The sequence below is a fragment of the Aotus nancymaae genome, unplaced genomic scaffold (assembly GCF_030222135.1).
Source record: "Aotus nancymaae isolate 86718 unplaced genomic scaffold, 86718_ANA_hifiasm-v0.15.2.pri h1tg000124l, whole genome shotgun sequence".
NCBI classification, from domain to species: domain Eukaryota; kingdom Metazoa; phylum Chordata; class Mammalia; order Primates; family Aotidae; genus Aotus; species Aotus nancymaae.
The window spans coordinates 748,651-774,567 of record NW_026988539.1 but is presented as its reverse complement, the minus strand read 5'-3'; the positions used below and the strand labels follow the sequence as shown (position 1 = coordinate 774,567).

Sequence of the window (25,917 nt, the reverse complement as noted above, 5' to 3'; positions counted from 1 at the left end):
ACGCCTGTAATCTCAGTACTTTAGGAGGCCAAGGCGGGTGGATCACCTGAGGTCAGGAGTTCGAGACTAGCCTGGTCAACATGGTGAAACCCCATCCCTACTAACAGTATAAAAATTAGCCAGGAGTGGTGGTGGGTGCCTGTAGTCCCAGCTACTCGGGAGGCTGAGGCAGAATTGCTTGAACCCAGGAGGCGGAGGTTGCAGTGAGCCGAGATCGAACCACTGCACTCCAGCCTGGCAAGAGAGCGACACTCCCTCTCAAAAAAAAAATATATATATATAAATAAATACAATAATAAATAACAAAGGTGCAGCGGGAGAGGGGGTAACGTGTAGGTGTGTGTGTGTGTGTGTGTGCGCGCGTGCGCGCGCACGCTGAAACTGCCATATCTTCTTAAGACAGTCGGGCCTTTGCTTTGTAATAGTTTTAATAGTGCTTTCTGTAGTACTCAAGAGTTTTTTTTACCATGTGTATTTACTACATGTCTCTAAACGTCAACAGGTATCTAAGCAATGCAATTATGGGCCATTTGTCCTTTCATTTTTATGCTGTTCTTCATGAGAATTCATTTCTAAATAAAACCTTCCCCCCGCCCCCTGCCCAGTGTGGGCTGGACTGAGTGACTGGCTGCCACAGAACCGGGAGAGGAGACGGCGGCGGTGGGCCCCGGGAGACCCAGGCGGCCACAGTCAGCATCGAGAGGGAAGTCGTGGGGGTCTCTGGGACCCCTGCGGGTGGTGAGGAGAGAGGCGCCTCGAGTGGAGCGTCCTTCCCCAAACACTGTCCCCTCAGCGTGACTTCGGGAAGACGGGCAAACCCATATTAGGGGGTGTTTCACAGAAAGCCTGAGCAGGCCTCTTCAAGCTGTCGAGGTCGTTAAAGACAAGCAAAGCATGTCTTTAACCATGACGGACCTTTATGAAACTAAAGAGACACAGGACGAAACGCCACGCGGGACCCCGGGTGGGGCCTGGCCAGGAAAGAAAAGGACTCTGGGGGAAACTGACGAAGCTGGAACGGGGAGCCTGAGGTTTCGCTGGCAGGCCTGCACCCATGTTCATTTCCTGCCTTTGGGTGACACAGTGACACCGTAACTGAAAAAAAAAGAAAATCAAAAACAAAGATTCGCGGCCAGGCGCGGGGGCTCACACCTGTAACCCCAGCACTTTGGGAGGCCGAGGCGGGTGGATCACCAGGTCGAGAGATGGAGACCGTCTACGGCCATAGCACCCTGAACGCGCCCGATCTCGTCTGGTCTCGGAAGCTAAGCGGGGTCGGGCCTGGTTAGTACTTGGATGGGAAGAGATGGAGACCAGCCTGGCCAACATGGCGAAACCCCATCTCTACTAAAAACACAAAAATTCGCCGGGCATGGTGGTGCGTGCCTGTAATCCCAGCTACTCGGGAGGCTGAGGCAGAATTGCTTGGACCGGGGCGGTGGAGGTAGCAGTGAGCCGAGACTGTGCCACCGCACTCCAGCCTGGGCGACAGAGTGAGACTCTGTTTTAAAAAAACAAAAAAGAAAAAAAAGAAAGATCCCTAAGGAAGTGTGCATAGGGAGAGATGCCTTGTACTGCTGGTAACAGAAAAAAGAGAGAACGGACCCCGTGTCAGCGGTGGGGTCACAGAGACCCCGCGGCTGCTGGAGAATCGGACAGCACTGTCAGTCCTGCCAGGGAGCCTCACGGATAGGGTGGGAAAAGCTTCACAGGAAAGCCTGTGCCCCAGCCACGGCCTCAGCTCTCCGTGTTGTCACCTGTACCCACAGGCTGTTTATTCACAGATGACTTCTGCCAATCTGTGGAAGCCACCTCTGGGCAGGCCCGCAGGGACCTGGGACCACTGCAGGAGTGGGGGGCGGGCAGGGAGGTGGCCGAGAGGCCCACAGAGCATGCACTCGGCAGCCCACAGCCGTCTCTGCCACCCATCTGAGCTTCTGAGGATGCGACCCTGACCTCTCCAGTGATCCTGACTGCCAACAAAACACTGACGTCCCCACCCCTCAGGGGCTGCAGTTCCTGCAGGACACGGCGGTTTGGTGATAAAGCCTTTATTTACATTAATGCACATGTTGCATTATGTGACCAGAAAACCCATCCCCAGAGCCGCTGGGTGTTTCTGTTAAGGCACTAAAATCACTTACCACGGTCCAGGCAGGCCATCGTGTGCAGGGAAGGGGCAGCTGAAAGCTCCGGGGGGACACAGGCCAAGGCTCAGCCAGGCAGGTGGGAAGGTGGAGTAGCGGCTGCCACCCTCCAACCGGAGGACACAGCGAAGTCACCTGCTGGCCGGCTGCAAGGAAGCCCCTGCCTGGAGTGCTAGAGCTGTTGCAGGGACACCAAGGCCTCCTCCATCCTGCGCTGGTGGGGAGCAGGGGCAGAATCCCGTTGCCATTTCCTTTCCTGTGCGAATCCTGCCACCGACACCTCCAGCCCCTTCTCAGCAGGCCTGCAGGGCCAGGGTGGGGATCTCATCTGCAGGGAGCCAGGAGGGGCACCCAGGGCCCCCGCTTCCTTGGTCTCCCCCGGTCTCCTGAGGAAGCTGAAATGCATCCTTAAGATCTTGCTCTCCTCAAACAGGCTCAGGCGGGTGGTGAGGGTTTAAGGGTGCTCTGCTAACAGCCACAGGGTTCAGAGAGCACCCCGCCCGGGCTCCTTCCCTCCATGAGGCTGTCCCAGAGGCGAGCACTCCTCCACGGACACACATGGTGCCTGGCCCGGGCGCCACGTCCAGCCGGGTGCTAGGGAGAGAGCAGGCTCTGGTCTGGCGGGTGAGCTCGCTGTCTGGCAGGAGATGGGGTCTCCGTGACTTCTCTTGGTGGGGAAGCAGGGACGGTGACCCCAGCAGCCCAGGGTCGTTGTGAAGATCGATGTGGCACCTGGCAGGAGCCTGGAGCCAGGAAGGAAGTGGGATCAGTGGCTTGTGCTGGCCCTCAGGCCACTCCAACACTGGGTGGGCACCCGCTGGATGGAATCACAGGTAACATTTCAGTCCTGTGCTCCCATCTCGATCCTGACACCCAGACTCAGACGTGGACAGGCAGGTGGTGCCTGCCCTGGGGTAGGAAAGAGGCCGTGCCTGCTCCCAGAGGACCCACCTCAGATCATGGCCACCAAAGGCAGAGAGGACAGAATCCTAGCAGAGCAGGGATGGTCGCCATCCTCTTCTGGAAGCCCGGGGGCCCTCGGGTCATGCAGGATGGAGCCAGCCAGGTGGGTACCACCAGCTTGGCATTAATGGGACGACAGATGAACTCCAGCCGCGGTGGCAGAAGAGCCTGGGTCAGCCTCCCAGCCCCATGCTGGGACCCCGTGAATGCCAGTTGGGAGCTGACAGGCCACTGGGCCCTGCCGAACCCACATCTGCAGCAAGTGGCTCTGCCACACCCACAGCAACCATGCTGCAGTCACAGGCCAGGGCAGGGTGTGCCCCTCAGGGCTCTGGATACCAGAGCAGGCCTAGGCCACAGGGTCACCTGGCTGTTGTCTGTCCCAGCACCCAGGGCCCCGCATCAAGGCGTACCAGGTGCAGATGACACAGGGTGGACAAGAGACTCAGCCTCCAGGCGCTGTACTCAGGAGAACGCTGCCGCCAGGCTTCAACAAGTGTGTCCTCGAAAATCCACAAAATGGAGAACCGGAAATTGGCCCTGCTCCCAGTCTGGCCCTGGGCCACAGCAAGGGGGAGGTGGGGAGAGCATGTGTCCTGCAACAGATCGCGGGCTGCCCCTGTCACTGCCCCTGCAGGGTTGTCCTGGGTCCCAAGAGCAGGGTATGGTGAGGAGAGGCCCAGGGTGGAAGTTGGCCTGAGAGCCTGCAGCCTGAAGGCCTGGACTCAGTTTACCCCTGTGTGAGAGGAGCAGGCTGAGGGAACACAGAGGTGTGTGCTGCAGGTGTCTGGGAGCCAGACCTAAGGATGGGGGCTGAGTTCTCAGCAGCTTGAGAAAGCGGCTGCCTGAAACGGAGGACAGCACCTCGCACTGAATATCCACGGGAGGGAGGGAGGGCACCGTCCCCAATACTTAGGTCTCCAAAATCCTCTTCATCACAGGGTCCTGTGGAACTAGTATCACATCAGTCAGTTTAAGCTGTCAACTATTTAAGATGAGAATCTTATCTCAGTTTGAGCCATAAATCTAAGAATCTAAGCCAGCTCAATTTCTTTCAAACAAGATGACGGATAAACTTGCCTGCTGTTCCGGAGAAAAAACTAAACATGCGGCTCGGCGCGGTGGCTCACACCTGTAATCCCAGCACTGTGGGAGGCTGACGCAGGTGGATCACCAGAGGTCAAGAGTTCAAGACCAGCCCGACCACCATGATGAAACCCCATCTCTACCAAAAATACAAAAATTAGGCGGGCGTGGTGGCACACGCTTGTAATTTCAACTACTCAGGAGGCTAAGGCAGGGGAATCACTTGAATCCGGGAAACGGAGGTTGTAGTAAGCCGAGATTGTGCCACTGCACTCCAGCCTGGGCAACACGGAAAGACTCCATCGCCAAAAAAAAAAAAAAAAAAGGGCGAAATAATGCAGGGAGATGGGGCCTCAGGACAGGAAGTCATGGAGTCTCAGGGACAGACCAAATCCACTTGCCATAAAGATAGCACTTCAGTGGGGGAAAGAATGGTTTTTTTGGGAAATGAAGTTGGGACAATTTGGGAGAAAAAAGTTTTGCTTCCTACCTTACGCCTCACCAGGACTACTTTCTAAAATTAGATATCAACATTTAAATACATATTTAAAAAAACAAACACTACATTTCTAGAAGAAAATCTCAAATGTTTCATAGTCTTACAGTGGGGAAAATATTCCTGAGATCACACAAAAAAAGCAAGAGCCATAAGGGAAAAAACTAATGACGAATAACAATTTTAGATGCCTGGCTTAAAGAAAAAAATACACAGGAAGTCAAAGACGAACGACAGAAAAAAGAAACACTTCTACTCGACAGAAAGCCAGTTTCCTTCGTGTGAAAAGTGCTCCTAGAAAATACTACTATTCACCCAACAGGAAAATGAGCCAAGAAGATAAAATACAAACAGCTTTTAAATATTCAAACGTTTATAATAAATATATTCAAAATGGTGATTAGCAGTGGTAACAACGATCCGCTTCAAGTAGTATCACATTAAGATGTTTGATTATACTCACAGAAAATACAACTACCCCTGTAGTGAAATACTACCTCACGCCTACCAGGTCTGCAAAACCCAGCTCGGGCAAGGGTGTCACCGGCCCCCTCTTGTGCTGGTTGGGGAGGGGAATTGGGTAACACCCCTTTTCGGACCTAAATAAAGCCGTAGCACTTCCGCACCAAGGAATTTAGCCTACGGAAATAGTCCTACTTGGGCAAAAAAGGGCCTGTGCAAGGAATAGTCAAGCTAGCGCTGTTCGTTATAAAAGACAGCAAAAACCCTAAATTTCCACCAGGAAAGGGGATAAAATCTGGTGCTTGTCAACTGATCACAGGGAACAAAAATAAATAAATAAAAATTTAAAAATAGCAATAATAAAAAATCTGGTGCTATAAAACGCCGTTTCCATATGAATCCTGCCTGTATGTGAATGTATGGGGTGCTCTCCAAGCTACGAAGGGCCCCAAATAAAGGAACTGACCTTTTGCAGAAACGCTAGTAGATGTTCCTGCACTGACTTTCTTTGTTGACCCATAAGAAACAGGTTTCTCTCGGCCCCGGGGGAGGAGAACTGGGCCTTGGAGGTTAGGAAAGGGAGAAACACATCAAGTCTTCACCAAATACCCGTTTCGGGCTCCTTGAATTTTCTACTCTGTGAACCTGAACACGCTTTTGTTCTATTGCAAGCAGGTGCTTTGCACTGGCGGCAGTGAGGGCACGGCGGAGTCCCAGCTCGCAGGGGCTTAGGTTCTGACGCTCTGCACCCGCGCAGCGCCCAGGGGTCAGCGGCAGCAGCGAGCAGGGGCGCGGGATGCGGGGAGGATCTTCGCGAGGCAGAAAGTCAGACGCGTTCCGAAACGTGAGCCGCGCTGGGAGGCATGGGGCACGACCGGGGACAGAAGCAGGACACTGCGGTCGCAAGGCCCAGTCCGTGCAAAGGCCCCGTGGTCAGCCAGGAGCTCGGGCGTCTCCTGCTCTAGCGAGGTCTCCTTCCGAACGTCCCGTGGCACCGCTTCCCACGGAGCGGCGGGCGCTGCCTCGCGACCCGGACCCCGCGGCGGCCCTCACGCGCCCACGAGGGACTCGAGGCAGAGGGAAGGCGTGGGAGCAGCCGGAAAGGGGCAAGGCCAGCTGGACGCGTCCCGGACTGGCTCCCAGCGGCACCCACTTACCACCGAGGCCGCCTCCTGGTCCACGGTCTGACGCCAGCAGCCACCGCCGTCTCCACTTCCGCGCGCGCGCGCCGCCACTTCCGCTTCCGCCCGTGCTGCGGCCCCGCACGTGACGCGGCGCACTTCCGCGCCCAGGCTGAAGCACCGCCCCCTCTTAAAGGGGCCGCGGACTAGAGCTAGTCGGAGGCGGCCTGGGGTCCTGGCCTCGCCACCGTCTGGTCGCGTGACACAGGCTGAACCCGCCCGACCCCTTGGTGGACGGCAGGCCACTGGTTCCCGAGCCTCCCGGTTCTAGGGCTTCTGGCCTAGAGATCGTCGGATCTCCTCGTGACCCCAGCTCTAGGATCGGCTCCCTCTCTCAGGGGAGATCCTGGGGACCCAAGCACTTGCCACCGCCCTCTGCTGGACCCCAGCTTCGCCGTCTACAAAGGAAGCGGCCTGCCCGAGCTCTGGGATCCGACCGGGACGGCACTTGAGGACGCAGAGTGCGCCGTCCTGGCCCCTCTGCAGTGGGGCCCCGGGACCGACGGGAAGCTGTCGTGGGCTGCGGGCGGTCCCGCGATGGGAGCAGGGCCCCCACACCTGGCGTCCTCATCGCAGCCACCAGCAGGGCTCACCTGCTTCCGCAGGAAACAGGCAGGGGTCCTGGGCTCAAATGCTGCCCCCATCCATCACCGCCCACGCAGCTCCCTAAGGACCCCCGGACTAGACCCAGACCCACCCCGCTTCCACAGGGAGTAAAACCCACAAGGGGGTCCGTGCTGGTCTCTCCTGGGGACTCGGGAGCGAAACCGGGAAATCCCGGCCCCCTTCGACCTCGCTGAGCCCTCAGGAGAGTGAGCAGAGCCATGAAAGGAAAGAGAGCCGCCCTAAAATTTTAAATCTTTAATTTCCGTTTGCACGTATTTTCTTCTTGCTTCCAAAAGGAAAGGAGTGCGTAGCTCTGTCGCCTGTACATCGTCCACGACCCCTGGGTCGGGGCAGGGTCCCCTGGGCCGCCCGGGGGTCCACATGCAGCCCCCGGGGGGCCAGCGCGGGCTGAGGTCCGGGGGCCGCCTTATTGCTGAGGTCTGGCGGGTTGGGGTCCGGCCGCCGCTAGGCGCGCTGGCTGGGCAGCTCCTGGGAGATGAAGCGGCGCAGGCGCTCCAGGTACTGGCTGTAGAGCTCGATGTCGTTGTGCCCGGCGCCCTCCACCCACAGCGGCTCCACGGCCTTGGGGCAGCGCTCGTAGAGCGCCAGCCCGTGCGAGAAGTCGATCACCTCGTCCTCCGTGCCGTGGATGATGAGCACGGGCGACGTGATCTTGGACACCTTCTCGATGCTGCGGGAGGGGCGTGCGGCGGTGAGACCTCGCGCCCGGCCCGGCCCCTCCCCCGCCCGGCCCGGCCCGGCCAGCTCACTTGGGGAAGGCGTCGAAGCAGTACGTCTTCTTGGTGTCGGGAAAGGCTACGCGCATGCCCGAGGTGAGCGGCGAGTGCAGCACCACCGCGGCGCACTCGTAGCGCGAGGCCAGGTCCACGGTGGGCACCGTGCCGATGCTCTGCCCGTACAGGATGATGCTGTCCGGGCTGATGCCGTACCTGGCGGCGCCGGGGCAGGGTCAGCCGCCGTCCCCGATGCGCGTGCACCCCTCCCGCCGGCGGCGTCCCCGACCCCAGCTCCAGATGCGACCCTCCGGTCTCCCCGCGCAGCCAAGTCCGTGTCAGGCCCAGGCTCCACACCAGTCCCGGGAGTCGCCCCCAGCCCCTGAACACTGCGGCGGTGGGCGGAGCCGGTGGCCCCGCCCCGTTCCCTGGTGCTACCTTCACTGGCGTTTCCTAGACAGGATCTGCTGGGATCCCGTGTAGAGAGTGCCCCTCGGGCAAGGGTAGGCCCTGGCACCTCTTCTCCTCCTGGTCACCCCTAGGCGCACACTGGGAACTGCATGCCCCCGACATCCTGAATGTTCATGCCTTCCTGCCCGGGTTAGAAAGCCGTTCCTGGTGCGCTGGCCCGGGCAGAGGATGATTTTCCTCCCTGTAGCCCTTGCCCACCCCCTTGGCCATGGGCAGTTCAGGCAGCTGTGTCCCCAGATGTCTCCACCCAATTTGGGACCCTCGGAGTCCCCACGCCCAATGAGGTGCCAGCGCAACCCAGGTGTGCATCAATGGTGGCAGCGGAAGAGGCACCTTCCCTTGTGAGTGGACAAGTCCTCGGCCACTTCCGCACCACCAGCCCCCACCTGGGCCACCCTCGCCCTGAGGTCACTGGTGTGCCTGCCACCCCTGGCCCAGCCGATCCAACGCCAGCTCCAAGGCTCCCTTGTGCTCAGTCCCAACCACACGGGGACCTACCCGCCACCCTGCCCAGGCTGGGATCCCACAGCTCTCCTCCCACATGCTCCAGGCTCTGATCCTGGGCAGATGCCGTCCTCCGAGGAAGAAGCATGGGCAGGTGTGCGTCCCGTCTGCCTGGCATTCGGACTCCGCCAGCAGGGCTGTCTCTCTCCCTGGCCTGGACCTCTAGTCCCTTGGCGGTACTCCACAGCTCACCACTCGCCCATGCCCCAAAGGGCTGCTGCCTGGCTTGTGCCTGTGGCCCCTGCTCACTGCCTCCGCCTCCCCGGTCTGCTCCCTGGCAGCCATGGCCAGCAGTGTGCTGAGCCAGCCCAGCCCTGTCTAGCTTCCAAAAGGAAAGGAGTGCGTAGCTATGTCGCCTGTACATCGTCCACGGCCCCTGGGTCAGGGCGGGGTCCCCTGGGCCACCTGGGGATACACAGGCAGCCTGGGCGGAGGGGGCACGGCATGGGCTCCTTCTCTAAGCAGGAGCCCCCAGCTGCCACCTAGATGTCACCACTCGGCCCTCCCCCTCACGGCTCCGGGCCGAGGTTCCTGCAGGACAAAGTGGTAGCAGGACAGATGGACGAGTGGACTGAGCTCACAGCTGGCCATGGCGGATGTGACTCTGCCAGTGCCCCAGGCAGTAGAGGCAGAAGGGGCCAAGGACGCCACATGAAGTGGTGCTCGATATCAGCACCCTACACTGCCGGGAAGCCCAATGCAGGCCCCCAGAGCCAGGGTGGTGCCAGGGGACCCAGCTCCCAGGCCCTCAGCAGGCACTGCCTGGCTATTGCCAAGGCAACGAGGACCCCACCTCCCGAGGGCCTGTGACTTCTCAGAGCTGCGCCTGGTTCCTGCAGGAACAGGTCACCGAGCGGGGCCCAGACGAGACAGCCCCAGCTGGTGCGAGCAGAAAAGGCCTCCAGAGGCCCACCCGGGTCTCCTTGTCCAGAGCAGCACCAGCCCGGGCGGTGCTCAGACACCGGTGAAGGGGCCAACCTAGTGTGGGGCTGGGGATCCCGATGACCAGGAGGGCCAGGCCTGGCGTCGAGGCTGGCCAGACCTCGAGTGTGTGCTGGGAGCCGGCACCTGACCCTGCAGGCCCCGCCCGGGATGGCTCAGCTCACCGCCACAGGGCCTCGTGGGCCAGGAACCAGGACATGGACACAGCAGCCTCAGCCTCACCTGCGCCCAAGTGCTGCCTCGGCCCTGGGCTCCCAGCCACACGTGCACAGACCCCCCAGACACCACCCACCCCTCCCACCGGGTGGCCTCCATGCCCCTGTGACAAGCTCAGCCCCCTCCGGTCCTCAGGCCAGGGACTCCCAGGCCAGGGTGTGGGAGGACCGCCTGGCCCCACCTCAGCCATGTGCAGGCGGCACCAACACTCCCAAGCTCACCTGTCCCGCTCTCTGGCCCCGTGCATCCATGGTGGCTCCCCTCCCGCAGGACCACCCACACCACCCACCTTCCTTCCAGGGAGGCCCACCCCGGGCCCCCAGCCTGGCGTCCTCTCGGGTGTGCCCCGGGTGAGCTGCCCCGGGGCCGCCCTCACCTGGTGCGCAGGGCCTGCCAGGCGGCGTCGATGTCGGCATAGAGGTTCCTCTCGGAGGGCCTGCCCGAGCTGGCACCGTAGCCGGAATAGTCGTAGGAGAAGATGTTGCAGTGGAGGCGGGAGCCCAGGCCAATGTAGAAGCTGCTCATCTGGCCCAGGTCCACGGCGTTGCCGTGCGAGAAGAGGACCGTGTACCTGCGGCAAGCGGGAAAGGGCCGCTCACACCCCTCATCCCAACGCCCAGCTCCAGGGCAGGGGGATGCGGCTGACAGCCCATCCTGTGGCCAGCCACGCCCAGAGCCTCATTTACTCCCCTCCTGGGGGGGCCCGAAGGGGAGGAGAGGCTACAGCAGCCCAGCCCCATCTCCAAGGGCTCCCCACGGGGAGAGGACAGGAGAGCTGGCAGGGGACACGCAGCCTGGGCTGCAGAGGCCAGCAGGGGAGCCTCAGGATTCCCATGTGTGACGCAGGACACTGGGCCCATTGGTCACATCACTTGCTCAGAACAGACTCGCCGAGTGTGCCCGGCTGCGGGGGCTCTGTTGCCCCGGAGCCTTTCCCCCTGGAGGAGCCTGGACACTGGCGTGGGGTGGGGGGAGCGTACAGGCCCACCTTTGAGGACCTTCCCAGGGGAGCCCGCAAGGCTGCCAGCAGAGCTATCTGCCCCCCTCACAGAATGGTCTCCTCATTGTTGGGGGACACATGGACCCCAGCACTGCCCCCAACAAGCAAACGCAGCCAATCCCTGCTCACACTCGCACAGCCCCTCCTGCCCAAGCCCCAAGGCCATGCTGCAAGGCCTGTCTGCTTCCTGGCCCGGGAGCTGCCCCAGATCATGCCAGGAGCAGGCGGCCAGGCCGGCCCTCCCATGCAGTGCTCCCTCCAGTTCCCCCAGGCTCCTGCCCAGCCCGGCCGGAAAGTAAAGGCTCGCCCTTTGGACTCAGATCTGGTCAGAACTCCGCCTGGTGAGAAGGCGGAAGCACCCACAGGCCAGGGCAGCCCTTTTGCCCCATCTCTCGCCCGGCAAGCAACCACCAAGGCGCTGGGCCGCTGGAGTCACCCAGCCTGCCTACCCATGCCAGCTGGGGAGGGCCTCCCTGAGGAAATCACCAGAGGGATGAGGCCGGCCCGGCCGGGGACACCACCCACGCCGGCGGGACAGCCCTTCACGGCAGGCTTGGGCCCTCTGGGGCGCCACCAACCACGCCAAGCACCCCGGGCGGAAACGGGAGCCCCAAGCACAGGGTGACCCAGCGTGGGCGCGGCCGCACTGCTCACCTGGCGCTGGGCACGCAGCGAACATACATGCAGGAGACGCGGTTGCCGCGGGCGCTCTTGGTGGGGAAGACCTCGATGGTGTCCAGCTCGCGCTGGCTGTACTGGAAGTCGGCGCGCTCCGTCAGGTGCAGCTTCCAGCGCCCGGGTGCACCCGAGGAGGCCCGCAGGGTCCCCAGGGAGGCGGCCCCGGCCCCACCAGGCCCTGGCTCAGGCTCAGGCACCAGGGAATAGGTGGCCTCTGGCGGCAAGAAGGCGAGCTTGGCAGCGATGCGGCCAGGGCAGGGCGGGCAGCAGAACAGGCAGCAGAGCTCACTCAGCGACAGCCCGTTCATGGCGGGCGCCGCCCGGGCCGGGCCTCCTCCGTGGCCCCCGCCAACAACGCCGCCCGGCCTGGCCCGGCAGGGAAGGGGTGGGGGTGCTCCGAGTCGCGGGCAGGGGGGAGGGCGCCCCCCCAGCTACCGCCCCAGACGAGAGCCCCGTTAGGAGGCCAGGGCCCAGCCCCATCGCCGTCCAAGCCGAGCCCCCAGGAGTCTTGCAACCACCGGTCTCCATGTCGTGCCATGGGAAGCCCTGCAGGGGAACATGGGTGTATGGGGCCCTTTGGAGGTGCCTCAGTCCAGCTGGGTGCCCCCGGGAGGCGAGGCATCCACAGGGGTGAGTGTGCGGCATGGGCCCGGGTCTGGCCCGTCCTCATCCCCTCGGCCCTCCCTCGACCTGTCAGGCACTGTGTCCTGCGGCTCGGCGGACCCCCAAACTCAAACCCCTCTCCGTGGGCTGAAGGCCCCCACCCTCCCTCAGCTGGCCATCACCCCACCCCCTTTTGCCATGTGAGTACAGCCACAGTGTGTGGGGATATGACCTCAGCCCCACTCACCCCCAAATGCCCGGCCCTAGCACCAGGGAAACCCCACGCCCCCAGGACTCGGTCTGCACTGCTGCCTGCCTACCCCCACCCCTGGCCCATCTCTGCCCCCTAGGCCCCCCCGTGACAGGCGGCTGGGACAAGGACAGAGCTCAGACTGAAGGCACCCACGGGGAACCCGAACAGGCCCTGCTACGTGATGGAGCACAGGGGCCAGGCCCCACCGGCCTGCGACATCTGGAGACAGAGGAAACAGAACAAACAAACGTTCTAGAAACAAAGGCAGGATACATTCCAGGCTCCAGGGCCCCTTGGGCGCCACAATGGCTCTTCTCTGTGCTGGGGACAGGCCTGCTGAGGGGCAGAGGAGGGTGGGGGTCGGGGCGCCTTCCCCTGTGCTGACTTAGGGCTCTGTGGCCTTGGGTGAGTCACTTGCCCTCCCGAGGCCTCAGCATCCACCTCTATAAATGCAGACACCACAGACCCCACAGGAAGTCAAGCGAGGGGAGGAAGGGAGTGGAGGCGCCTGGCTCAGGGGAGGCTCGGACCGTCTTCCTTTCTGCAGAACATCATGAAATGCACGAAGGCGACAACTGTGAAGTTGCTGAAGCAACCACAACAGTACAGGGAGCTGCCACCAGACAGACGCGGAGGAAACTCCTATCCGCCGGCCACGCTCCTCCTTCAGACTGGAGCGCCGAGGGCCACGCTCACAACTCAGTTCAGCAGCAGAACACCCTGGAACACTTCGCTTTTGGGTCACAGCCTGAGAAAACCCCAGAGCCAGGGAGGTGAGGCTCGAAGGCAGATGTGGGCACAGATGGACACGCAGAAGGCCGCAGGCCACACAGACACGGTCCCTGGGGACGCCCTCTGCACCAAGGAGCAGCCTCAGGCCCAGAAACACACCTGCTCCCTCAGGACCCGGGATGTGACACCCACGTGCCCATGACCCGGACTCCAGGGCTCACAAGGAGGAGAGGAGGGACAGGCTGGGGCAAGGACGGCGTCACGGTGCCCTGGACTCCCAGGCAGAGGCCAATCCCAAGTGCGAGCGCTTTTCGGGGGGCATGGACTACTGCGCGGGTTCTGTTTCTCAGATGGAGGCGAGTCTCCCCCCGGGGAAATCTGTCACTGTCTGGAGTTTTGGGTGTCACCACTGGGGACCAGGTGGAGGCTGCTTAGTACCCTGCAGTGCCCAGGACAGACTTGCCCCAAAGAATGATGGGGCCGGCATCCGCAGCATCAAGGCTGATGTCAGCTTTCAATGTGTTCTCAGAGCTCCAGGCCCCACCATGCTGCCCGCTGGTGCTGGCGCTTGGAGGGCCTGGAGTAGGTGGCATCATGCAGCTATCTGCTGAGCGCCCAGTACGCAGGGAGCAGGCCCCTGGAGACCTCGAAGATGAGCCAGGGCCCCACGAACCACACCAGAAACAAAGCCGTTATCCTTGACACCTCCTTCTACCTGCTGGATCTGAGCCGGTCCATCACCAGCCCGGCGGTGCCGCCTGTCTCCCATCAGCCACCGCCCGGTCCCTGCCTCCATCACCTTTCACCACGGCCAAAGCAACGGCCTCTGTCCTGGCTGATCACCTGCTCCGGCACATCCTCCCCCAGCAGCCAAACCATCTTTCACCACACAAACACGGTGGCACCACCTCCGGCTTGGGGTGTCGTGTGCGCCTCCCGTTATTCTCTGGGTAGAAATCAAGCCCTCTCCACAGCCTGCCAGGTCTGCAGTCTGGCTCAGGCCGGCCTCTCCGCACTCACACATCTCACACCTGCCACCCATGGCTCCCCCGAGACAAGCCACACTGCTCCTTCCCGCCTGAGCTCCCCTGCTGGGAACTCCCTTCCTCAACCTCACTAGACAGCCTTGTCCATCCCAACCACCCTTTGCACCTCGCTCCCAAGACTCTCGGAGTCCTCCAGGTTGCGACAGGACACGTTACACACTCTCGAGCCTCCGGGTTCCTTCCCGCAGCTTGTATTTTTCATGCATTTGGCCCGATCTCCCCTCAACCCCACAACAGAAACTCCATGAGGCCAGGCCCATGACCTGCCACTCACTAAAGCAATGAGGCAGATGGCAGGCAGCAAAGAGTTAAGGAAGAGGTACAGGAGGAAAGAATCGCCAAGGCCCGCCAGCTTTGACAGGGAAGGGAAAGTCTCCTCTCCAGCCACAGGTACCTGGAACCTCCCTATGTCACTAATGGGCTTGGACTGGGGACTGCAAACCCAGACACCTCACTCACTCACTGGGCACACACCCTTGACACCCTGAATCCCACCAATTCTGTTCCCAAGCACCGTAAGTGGGCACCCCTCTGAGAGCTAGAGGTCTTCTGAGGACCAGCAAGCAACCCAGCAGCCAAAACACTGGAAGATGACCTACATATGGGGGACTGTGGTGGCACCTCACCCAGCCAGTCAGGGTGGGAAACCCGCCTGCGGGGAGGCGCGGCCATCAGAGGGCAGACAAACGGGCCGGGTGACAGGAGATGGGGCAGAGGGACAAGCAGGGGCAAAACCCCACAGGTGACAGAGCAGGCTCCCGGCTAGAGCAGACCAGAGGGGTGCCAAGAGAGAGCCTGGGACGGGTGAGGTCGCCCCCGTGAGAGCCCCGTTGCGGAGTCTGAACTTCACCCTGGGAGAAATGGCGGGGCCACGGGGCAGTCCCGAGGAGGGGATGGACAGCTAGGAGAAGGGCTGCATCCCCGAGAACCGACGCGAGCGGAGGCGGGGAGGCCTGCCCAGGAGTCAGGGCGGCGAGAAGACGCCTGACAAAGGGAACAGCGACTAGGAGCTGCTTGGGAAGCGGGGCTCGGAAGGGCCCCTGGGAGCTGCCAGGGGGAACCAGGGGACGAAACGGGGGTCGGAATGGGGGGCAGTTTCGGGGGAAAGAGCGGAGTCCGCGGCTCGGAGGGGCGCTCCCCGAAGGCAGGGGCTGCGTCCCTAGGAGGGTGGGAGCGCACCCCACGCCGGAGCGCTGAATGGATGGGGACAGCGCTTTCCCAGTCACAGGTGCTCACCCGCGGTCCCCGCCCCTTCTGTGGACTCCCCTGGCAGGACCCCGGCCGCCCTAGACCTGCAAGGGCTCGGGGGCGTCCAGCCGGCTGCCAGGGCCTCGCGGCTCGGCCCGGGTCCCCAGACGGCCGCGGTCGGAACCGGGGCCACCCCGCGCGGCCGCGCCCGCCCCTGCCCCTGCCCCTGCCCCTGCCCAGCACTCACCACCCCGGCCCGCGCCCCCGGGCCCCAGGGCCGCGCTCCATGGCTCCCGGCCGCCCGCCCGTGCGTCCGTCGGTCTCCCCGCGCCCCGGCCCGGCCTCCTGCGCCGCCACCGCCGCAGCTCCCCCGCGGACGGAAGTGAGCCTCGTTCTCGCCACCGCCCAGGAAGTGACGCGCCGCAGCGCGCGGGGGACTGCAGGCACCGAGCGACGGCACGACTCGAGACCGGGGGCGGGGCCTGGGCTATGGGGCGGGGCTGGCCCGTCGAGGGGCGTGGTCTGCTGTTCTGTGGGCGGGGCCAAACGCAGGTTTCATTCATTCCGGGAACGAATTGGTTGAGTCCTGTGAGGTACTCGCCTGGAAAACAAAATTTACAGGGACGTCAAAAAAACTAAGACATCAACATTTAGAAATGTTTTAAAATGCCGGACGCGGTGGCGCGTGCCTTCTCGGGAGGCTGAGGTGGGAGGATCGCTTGAGCCCAGGAGTTCTGGGCTGTAGTGTGCTATGCCGATCGGGTGTCCGCACGAACTTCGGCATCAATATGGTGACCTCCCGGGAGCGGGGGACCACCAGGTTGCCTAAGGAGGGGTGAATCGGCCCAGGTCGGAAACGGAGCATATCAAAACTCCCGTGCTGATCAGTAGTGGGATCGCGCATGTGAACAGCCACTGCACTCCAGCCTGGGCAACATAGCGAGACCCTGTCTCTAAAAGAAAAAAAAAATTAAAAAAAAAAAAAGAAAAGGCCGGGCGCGGTGGCTCAAGCCTGTAATCCCAGCACTTTGGGAGGCCGAGGCGGGTGGATCACGAGGTCAAGAGATCGAGACCATCCTGGTCAACATGGTGAAACCCCGTCTCTACTAATACAAAAAATTAGCTGGGCACAGTGGCGCGTGCCTGTAATCCCAGCTACTCAGGAGGCTGAGGCAGGAGAATTGCCTGAACCCAGGAGGCGGAGGTTGCGGTGAGCCGAGATCGCGCCATTGCGCTCCAGCCTGGGTATCAAGAGCGAAACTCCGTCTCAAAAAAAAAAAAAAAAGAAATGTTTTGAAATACTTTTATTTCTGAAACGGAGTCTCGTTCTGTCGCCCAGGCTGGAGTACAATGGCGCGATCTCGGCTCACCGGAACCTCCACCTCCTGGGTTCAAGCGACTCGCCTGCCTCAGCCTCCCCAGTAGCTGGGATTACAGGCGCGCGCCACCACCTCCGGCTAATTTTTGTATTTTTAGTAGAGACGGGGGTCTTGCCATGTTGGCCAGGATGGCCTCGAACTCCTGACCTCAGGTGATCCTCCTACCTCAGTCTCCCAACACGCTGGGATTACAGGCGGGAGCCACCTGCTCCCGGCCGATCTTTTTCTTTCTTCCTTTCCTTTTTTTTTTTTTTTTTTGAAACGGAGTTTTGCTCTTGTTGCCCAGGCTGGAGTGCAATGGCAAGACCTCGGCTCTGCCTCCCGGGTTCAAGCAATTCTCCTGTCTCAGCCTCCCAAGTAGCTCAGGCTGGCCTCAAACTCCTGACCTCAAGTGATCCTCCTGCCTCAGCCTCCCAAAGTGCTGGGATTACAGGTGTGAGCTGAGGCACCTGGCCTCTCTTTTTTCAAGATGGCGTATACTCTGTCACCCAGGCTGAAGTGCAGGGTTGCCATCATAGCTCACTGCAGCCTTGACCTCCCAGGCTCGAGTGGGCCTCCCACTTCAGCCTCCTGAGTAGCTAGGACTACAGGCACAAGCCACCGTGCTCAGCTCATTTAAAGTCTTTATATATTGCTCATCGGAGATTCTTTTGCATTAGTTTTTCGCGTATTACATTAGGCCAAGCACGGTAGCTCACGTCTGTAATCCCAGCACTTTGGGAGGCCGAAGCAGGTGGATAACCTGTCGTCAGGTGTTCGAGACCAACCTGGCCAACATGGTGAAACCCCACCTCTAATAAAAATACAAAAATTTGCCAGGCATGGTGGTGGGCGTCTATAATCCCAGCTACTCAGGAAGTTGAGGCAGGAGAATCGCTTGAACCCAGGAGGCAGAGGTTGCGGTGAGCCCAGATCGCACCAGTGCACTCCAGCCTGGGTGACAAGAGCGAAACTCCGTCTCAAAAAATAATAAAATAAGATATTACATTAATATGATTCAGCACAGTGGCTCACGCCTGTAATCCCAGAGCTTTGGGAGGCTGAGGGGTAAGGATCACTTGAGCCCAGTTTGAGACTAACCTGGGCAACATAGCCAAACCCTGTCTCTACAAAAAAAATATAAAAATGAGTGAGGCATGATGGCGTGCACCTGTATATTCAGCTACTGGGGAGGCTGAGGCAGGAGGGTTACGTAAGCCCGGGAGGTTGAGGTTACAGTGAGCTGTGATCACTCTACTGCACTGCAGCATGGGAAACAGAGTGAGACCCTGTCTCCAAAGACAACATAATAAAAAATAAAACTGATCGCTTCACTGCATTCCAGCCTGGGCTACAGAGCGAGCAAGATCCTATCTCTTTAAAACAATTGCATTACAGACAGGTGCGGTAGCTCATGCCTGTCATCCCAGCACTTTGGGAGGCTGAGGCAGGTGGATCAGGACATCAGGAGCTCCAGACCAGCCTGGCCGAGATGGTGAAACCCTGCCTCCACTAAAAATACAAAAATTAACTGGGCGTGGTGGCGCATGCCTGTTACCCCAGCTACTCAGGAGGCTGAGGCAGGAGAATTGCTTGAACCTGGGAGGCGGAGGTTTTGGTCAGCCGCTGCGCTCCAGCCTGGGTGACAGAGCGAGACTCTCTCTCAAAAAAAAAGAAAGTGCTCATCCAGCCTGCAGGCAGCCGCAGCCACCTCTCCATCCCAGGGACTCTCATCGTAGCTCCACTTGACTGAGATAAGCCAGAGGCTGCAGGGCCAATCCTCCCCCTAGGGCCTCATTCTTCAAATTCAGGACAGAGCTTCCTGGGAGGGATTCAGGCTCTAGACTAGAGAGTTAGAGACAGCCTGGGGTTGTTTCTTTACCTCATTTTCTTTCTGCTTTTTTTTTTGTTTGTTTTTTAAGACAGAATCTCACTCTGTTGCCCAGGCTGGATTGCAATGGCGCGATCTCAGTTCACTGCAACCTCTGCCTCCCGGGTTCAAGTGATTCTTCTGCCTCAGCCTCCCAAGTAGCTAACAGGCACCAGCCACCACACCCGGCTAATTTTTGCATTTTTAGTAGAGATGGGGTTTTGCTATATTGCCGAGGCTAGTTTCGAACTCCTGACTTCAAGTGATCCGCCCACATTGGCCACCCAAACTGCTGGGATTGCAGGCATGAGCCACCGCACCAGACAAACCAAGCTAATTTTTATACATTTTTGTAGAAACAGTGTCTTACTGCCTGGCGGTGGCAGGTGCCTGTAGTCCTAGCTACTTGGGAGGCTGAGGTGGGAGGATCGCTTGAGCCCAGGAGTTCTGGGCTGTAGTGCACTATGCCGATTGGGTGTCCGAACTAAGTTCAGCATCAATATGGTGACCTCCCGGGAGCAGGGACCACCAGGTTGCCTAAGGAGGGGTGAACCGGCCCAGGTCGGAAATGGAGCAGGTCAAAACTCCTGTGCTGATCAGTAGTGGGACTGAGCCTCTGAATAGCTGCTGCACTCCAGCCTGGGCAACATAGCAAGACCCCATATCTGAAAAAAAAAAGAAGAAGAAAAAAGGAACAGTGTCTTGCCATGTTGCATAAGCTGGTCTTGAACTCCCAGGCTCAAAGGATCTGCCTGCCTCGGCCTCCCAAAGTGCTGGGATCACAAGCACGAGCCACCGCTCCCAGCTGCTTTGCCTCATTTTCTGATTTTCCAAGGTGTTGTCGGACCTCTGTCTCCCCTGCCTGGGACTCAGCTGCCTGTGTCTCCCTGAGGCTATCAAGAGCTGCCCCAGGGTCCCCCTGCCTCTGCTATCCCCTGGAGGCTCCCAGCCTCCACTGAGGTTCTTCTGAAGTCCAAAGGTGAAAACAAATCCAGGCTTCTTCCTAGGTCAGTGTGAATTCTCCGAGCACTGGGGCCAGAAGAGGCCTGTCCCCAGCCTCCTTCCCCCACCCCATCTTCCCTGCAGCCCATTCCCACTGTGAGCTAGGCAGGGCCAGGGCTGGACCGCACCAGAAAGGCCAGCTCCACCTGTAACCACAGCCCTAGCAGGAAGACAGGGAGATGGCATGCAAGGGGAGGAGGACAAGCCCTCCCGGTGGCCCTGAGGCTCAATACCCCACCAAAACAGACACCTGCCCCTGCCTCTCACCCAGTCCCCCACCAATCCAAGGGCACCTGGTGAAAGGTAAACTCGCTGGATGTGGTGGCTCACGCCTGTAATCCCAGAACTCTGGGAGGCCAAGGTGGGTGGGCCATGAGATCAGGAGTTTGAGACCAGCCTGGCCAACATGGTAAAACTCTGTCTTTACTAAAGATAGAAAAAATTAGCTGGGCGTGGTGACGGGCACCTGTAATCCCAGCTACTCGGGAGGCTGAGGCAGGAGAATCACTTGAATCCGGGAGGCAGAGGTTGCAGCGAATCGAGATTGTGCCACTGTACTCCAGCCAGTGCAACAAAGTGAGACTTGGTCTAAAAATAAAAAAGTAGCCTTTAGCTGCCATCTTGCATCCCCGTGTGTGTGCGCCTAATCTCATCTGGTCCACCCGAGACCCCCCGAGCACCAACCCTAGTCCCCCGCGCGACCCCTTATCCGCTCCAACAAGATGAAAGAAACAATCATGAACCAGGAAAAACTCGCCAAACTGCAGGCACAGGTGCGCATTGGTGGGAAAGGAACTGCTCGCAGAAAGAAGGAGGTGGTTCATAGAACAGCCGCAGCAGATGATAAAAAACTGCAGTTCTCCTTGAAGTTAGGGGTCTGGTATTGAAGAGGTGAATGTGTTTACAAACCAAGGAACAGGGATCCACTTTCACAACCCTGGAGTTCAGGCATCTCTGGCAGTGAACGCTCTCACCATTACAGGCCGTGCGGAGACAAAGCAGCTGACAGAAGTGCTGCCCAGCATCTGAAGCCAGCTCGGGGCAGACAGTCCGACTAGTTTAAGGAGACTGGCTGAGGCTCCGCCCAAACACTCTGTGGATGGAAGAGCACCACCTGCTACTGGAGAGGAGGAGGAGGATGAAGCTCCAGATCTAGTGGAGAATTCTGATGAGGCTTCCAAGAATGAGGCAAAGTGAATTGAGTCACCTTCTCAAGATAAAACCTGAAGGAGTTACCGGGAGCTGCTATTTTATATTATGACGGCTTTTTAAGAAATTTTTGTTTATGGATCTGATAAAATCTAGATCTCTAATATTTTTAAGCCCAAGCCCCTTGGACACTGCAGCTCTTTTCAGTTTTTGTGCTTACACCCAATTCATTCTTTGCAGCTAATTAAGCCGAAGAAGCCTGGGAATCAAGTTTGAAACCAAGGTTAATAAAGTTCTTTGCCTAGTAAAAAAATAAAAAAGTAATAATAAAGCCGGGCGCGGTGGCTCAAGCCTGTAATCCCAGCACTTTGGGAGGCCGAGGCGGGTGGATCACGAGGTCAAGAGATCGAGACCATCCTGGTCAACATGGTGAAACCCCGTCTCTACTAATACAAAAAATTAGCTGGGCATGGTGGTGCATGCCTGTAATCCCAGCTACTCAGGAGGCTGAGGCAGGAGAATTGCCTGAACCCAGGAGGCGGAGGTTGCGGTGAGCCGAGATCGCGCCATTGCACTCCAGCCTGGGTAACAAGAGCGAAACTCCGCCTCAAAAAAAAAAAAAAAAAAAAAAAAAAAAAAAGTAATAATAAAAATGAGGTCAGGTGCAGAGGTTGACACCTGTAATTCCAGCACTTTGTGAGGCCGATCTGAGAGGATCACTTGCAGTCAGGAGTTCACGACCAGCCTGGTAAACATAAAGAAACCTTGTCTGTACTAAAAACACAAAATTAGCCAGGCGTGGTGGCTTGCGCCTGTAATCCCAGCTACTCAGGAGGCTGAGGCAGGAGAATTGCTTGAACCTGGGAGACAGAGGTTGCCATGAGCTGAGTTGGTGCCACTGCACTCCAGCCTGGGTGACAGAGCAAGACTCCATCTCAAAAAAAAAGAGGCCATGTGTGGTGGCACACACCTGTATTCCCAGCACTTTGGGAGGCTGAGGTGGGTGGATCACAAGGTCAGGAGTTCAAGACCAGCCTGGCCAACATGGTGAAACCCCATCTCTAAAAAAGAAAGAAAGAAAGAAAGAAAGAAAGAAAGAGCAAAATGGAGGCAGCCACTGGTTCTTCTTCCCCTCGCGCTCTGCCCGCTATGCTGGCCTGGCCAGTGGGCTCCTGCCTCAGGGCCCTTGCACGTGCTGTGCCTCCTGCCTGGAGTGCCTTCCCCAGATGGCCCCACGGCTCCCTCCTCCGCCATCCTCAGGCTGTACTGGAAGGGTGCATCCTCCACAAGCTCCCTGTAACCACCCCCAGCTCATCCCAGCCACACGCACACCTCCACCCCATTACCTCTATCCCAGCACCCTCTTCTTTTCCGCCACATACTCATCACCTGCAGATTCTCTCTTGTTTTTTTTTTTTTTTTTTTTTTTGAGACGGAGTCTCGCTCGGTCACCCAGGCTGGAGTGCAGTGGCTCGATCTTGGCTCACTGCAGCCTCCACCTCCAGGGTTCAAGTGTCTCTCCTGCCTCAGCCTCCCGAGTCACTGGGACCACAGGCGTGCACCACCATGCCCGGCTAGTTTTTGTATTTTTAGTAGAGATAGGGTTTCACCATGTTGACCAGGATGGTCTCAATCTCTTGACCTCGTGATCCACCCGCCTCGGCCTCCCAAAGTGCTGGGATCACAGGCGTGAGCCACTGCTCCCGGCCCTACTCTCTTGTTTTTTGAGGTGGAATCTCCTCTGTTGCCCAGGCTAGAATGCAGTGGCACCATCTTGACTCACTGCAACCTCTGCCTCCCGAGTTTAAACAATTCTTTTGTCTCAGCCTTCCAAGTAGTTGGGATTACGGGTGCCCACCACCACGTCTGGCTAATTTTTGTATTTTTAGTAGAGATAGGGTTTCACCATGTTGGCCAGGCTGGTCTAGAACTCCTGACCTCAGGTGAGCTGCCCAGCTCGGTCTCCCAAAATGCTGGGATTACAGGCATGAGCCACAGTACCTGGCCTAAAACTAGATTTATAAATAAGCTTTGCAATTAAACTCTAACATTTAAACTTTTCAGTGTATACTTAAAAGAATGGGGGCTGGGCATAGTGGCTCATGCCTGTAATCCTGGCACTTTGGGAGGTGGAGGCGGGTGGATCACGAGGTCAGGCTTTCGAGATCAGCCTGCCCAACTTGGTGAAACCCATCCCTACTAAAAATACAAAAAATTAGGCCAGGCATGATGGCTCACGCCTGTAATCCTAGCAATTTGGGAGGCCGAGGTGGGTGGATCACCTGAGGTCAGGAGTTCAAAACCAGCCTGGCCATCATGGTGAAACCCCATCTTTTTTTATTAAAAAATTTTTTTTTAAATACAAAAAATTAGCTGGGTGGGTGGCCTGTGCCTGTAATCTCAGCTTCTCAGGAGGCTCAGGCAGGAGAATCACTTGAACCTGGGAAGCGGAGGGTACAGTGAGCCTAGATCGCAGCACTGCAGTCCAACCTGGGAGACAAGAGTGAAACTTAGTCTCAAAAAGAAAAAAAAAGAATGGGGCTGAGCTCGGCGGCTCAGACCTGTAATCCCAGCACTTTGGGAGGGCAAGGTGGGCGGATCACGAGGTCAGGAGTCCCAGACCAGCCTAGCCAATATGGTTAAACCCTGTCTCTACCAAAAATATGAAAATTAGCTGGGTGTGGTGGTGGGCTCATGAAATCCCAGCTACTTGGGAGGCTGAGGCAGAAAAATCCCTTGAACCCGGGAGGCAGAGGTTGCAGTGAGCCAGGATCCCACCACCGCACTCCAGCCTGATCAACAGAGTCTCTGTCTCTCAAAAAAGTAAATAAATAAATAAATAAAATTCCAGGCCAGGCACAGTGGCTAACACTTGTAATCCCAGCACTTTGGGAGGTCAGGAGTTCCAGACCAGCCTGGCCAACACAGCGAAACCCCGTCTCTACTAAAAATACAAAACTTAGCTGGGAGTGGTGGCGGGCACCTGTTATCCCAGCTACTCGGGAGGCTGGAGAATCGCTTGAACCTGGGAGGCGGACGTTGCAGTGAGCCGAGATCACGCCACTGCACTCCAGCCTGAATAACAGAGTGAGACTCCGTCTCCAAAAAAAAAAAAAATTCATAAAAATTTTTCTCTAGTCCCTGTATTGTCGCTCTAAGCTTGGCCTCAAAGATTCTGTAGCCAGGCTTATTGTGGGGAAAGGACAGGAAGGCCGCCTTTCAGGCTCAGGGGCGGTGGGTGCTTGGGAGGGACACCCCTCCCACAGGGGAGAGAGTGTGACCCGTTCAGGAAATGGGTTTCTGACATGACAGGGAAGGAAGTTGGGGGGACTTAAAAATAGCATCACCCAACCCCCTGGTCAGAGGGCAGGGAGGGGACAGGCAGGGGCAGGGGACCCTCCCACAGACTTTCCCTGCAGACATCCAGCCCCATCCCCTCCACACAACCAGCACCCTCTGCTCACACCAGCTTTCCAGGAATTGGGTTTATTTAACTTTTTTCTTTTCTTTTTTTTGAGATGGAGTCTCACTCTGTCGCCCAGGCTGGAGTGCAGTGGCGTGATCTTCACTCACTGCAAGCTCCACCTCCCAGGCTCAAAGGATCCTCCTTGCCTCAGCCTCCCGAGTAGCTGGGATTACAGCCACCCGCCACCACGCCCAGCTAATTTTTGTATTTTTAGTAGAGATGGGATTTCACCATGTTGGACAGGCTGGTCTCAACCTGCTGACCTCAGGTGATCCTGAGTGTGGGGATTACAGGTGCGAGCCACCACACCCGGCCCCCAGCTGTCTTATTTTTTATTATTATTATTATTTTTTTTACAAGATGGGGTTTCACCATGATGGCCAGTCTGGTCTTCAACTCCTGACCTCAGGTGATCCACCCACCTCGGCCTCCCAAAGTGTTAGGATTACAGGCGTGAGCCACCGCACCCGGCCTGTCTTACTTTTTTGTATTTTTTTAACACCTGTTTGTTAACAATGTCTTTTTTTTTTTATTTACTTTTTTTTTTTCTGAGACAGAGTCTCACTCTGTCACCAGGAGTGCAGTGGCGTGATCTCGGCTCACTGCAGCCTCCACCTCCTGGGTTCAAGCGATTCTCCTGCCTCTTCCTCCCGAGTAGCTGGGATTACAGGTGCACACCACCACGCCTGACTAATTTTGTATTTTTAGTAGAGATGGGGGTTTCACCATGATGGCCAGTCTGGTCTTCAACTCCTGACCTCAGGTGATCGACCCACCTCGGCCTCCCAAAGTGCTGGGATTACAGGCATGAGCCACCTGGCCCGGCCCAATCGCCTCTTCTTTTTTTTTTGAGACAGAGTTTTGCTCTTGTTACCCAGGCTGGAGTGCAATGGCACGATCTCCACTCACCACCTCTGCCTCCTGGGTTCAAGCAATTCTCCTGCCTCAGCCTCCTGAGTAGCTGGGACTAAAGGCACGCACCACCATACCCAGCTGATTTTTGTATTTTTAATAGAGACGGGATTTCACCATGTTGACCAGGATGGTCTACGATCTCTTGACCTCGTGATCCACCCGCCTCAGCCTCCCAAAGTGCTGGGATTATAGGCGTGAGCCACCGTGCCCAGCCAATCACCTCTTAAAAAGAAACAAGTCAGATTGGATTTGGGCCCACCTTCAGAACATCACTTGAACCTAATAATCTATTTAAAACTTCTGTCTGGGGGAGTAGGGGCGAGCACAGTGGCTCAAGCCTGTCATCCAAACACTTTGAGAGGCCAAGGCAGGAGGATCACTGGTGCTCAGAAGTTTGAGACCAGCCTGGGCAACATAGCGAGACCCCCATCTCTATAAAAAACATTTTTTCCGGTTAGCCAGGTGTAGGGGTACATGCCTATGGTCTGAGCTACTTGGGAGCCCAAGGTGGGAAGATGGCTTGAGCCCAGGAGTCTGAGGCTGCGATGAGCTGTGATCAGCTCCCACTGCACTCCAGCCTGGGCCGCGGAGAGAGACTCCCGAGCTCCACACCAAGTGCCTTGGGTCATGCCTATAATCCCAGCAGTTTGGGATTAAGGGTGGGAGGATCACTTGAGCCTAGTTCAAGACCAGCCTCGGCAACAAAGAGAGACCTCTGCCTCTGCAAAAAATGTTAAAAGTTTAAAAAATATTAGCAGGCAGGCCGGGCGTGGTGGCTGACGCCTGTAATCCAAGCACTTTGGAGGCCAAGGCAGGTGGATCACCCGAGGTCAGGAGTTCAAGACCAGC

The 25,917-nt window shown here is 58.1% G+C and overlaps 1 protein-coding gene, 1 long non-coding RNA gene and 1 pseudogene across 2 annotated transcripts; 1 reads left to right on the top strand and 2 right to left on the bottom strand.

Annotated features, from left to right (window-relative positions):
• Nucleotides 1–2,035: 2,035 nt before the first annotated feature.
• Nucleotides 2,036–6,137, bottom strand: LOC105705916 (uncharacterized). The gene is made up of 2 exons (XR_001104751.2): nt 3,099–6,137; nt 2,036–2,890 (listed from the first exon to the last, which is right to left on the bottom strand). It is a non-coding gene; the product is annotated as an uncharacterized LOC105705916 (long non-coding RNA).
• Nucleotides 6,138–7,181: 1,044 nt separating this feature from the next.
• Nucleotides 7,182–12,206, bottom strand: ABHD17A (abhydrolase domain containing 17A, depalmitoylase). Its single transcript, XM_012436396.3, has 4 exons — nt 11,463–12,206; nt 10,185–10,379; nt 7,712–7,891; nt 7,182–7,632 (listed from the first exon to the last, which is right to left on the bottom strand). The coding sequence occupies exons 1-4, from the start codon at nt 11,792–11,794 to the stop codon at nt 7,407–7,409; spliced, it is 933 nt and encodes a 310-aa protein (XP_012291819.1). The 5' UTR covers nt 11,795–12,206; the 3' UTR covers nt 7,182–7,406.
• An 8,054-nt stretch (nt 12,207–20,260) lies between these two features.
• LOC135272687 (transcription factor BTF3-like) lies at nt 20,261–20,735 on the top strand (annotated as a pseudogene).
• Nucleotides 20,736–25,917: the final 5,182 nt, after the last annotated feature.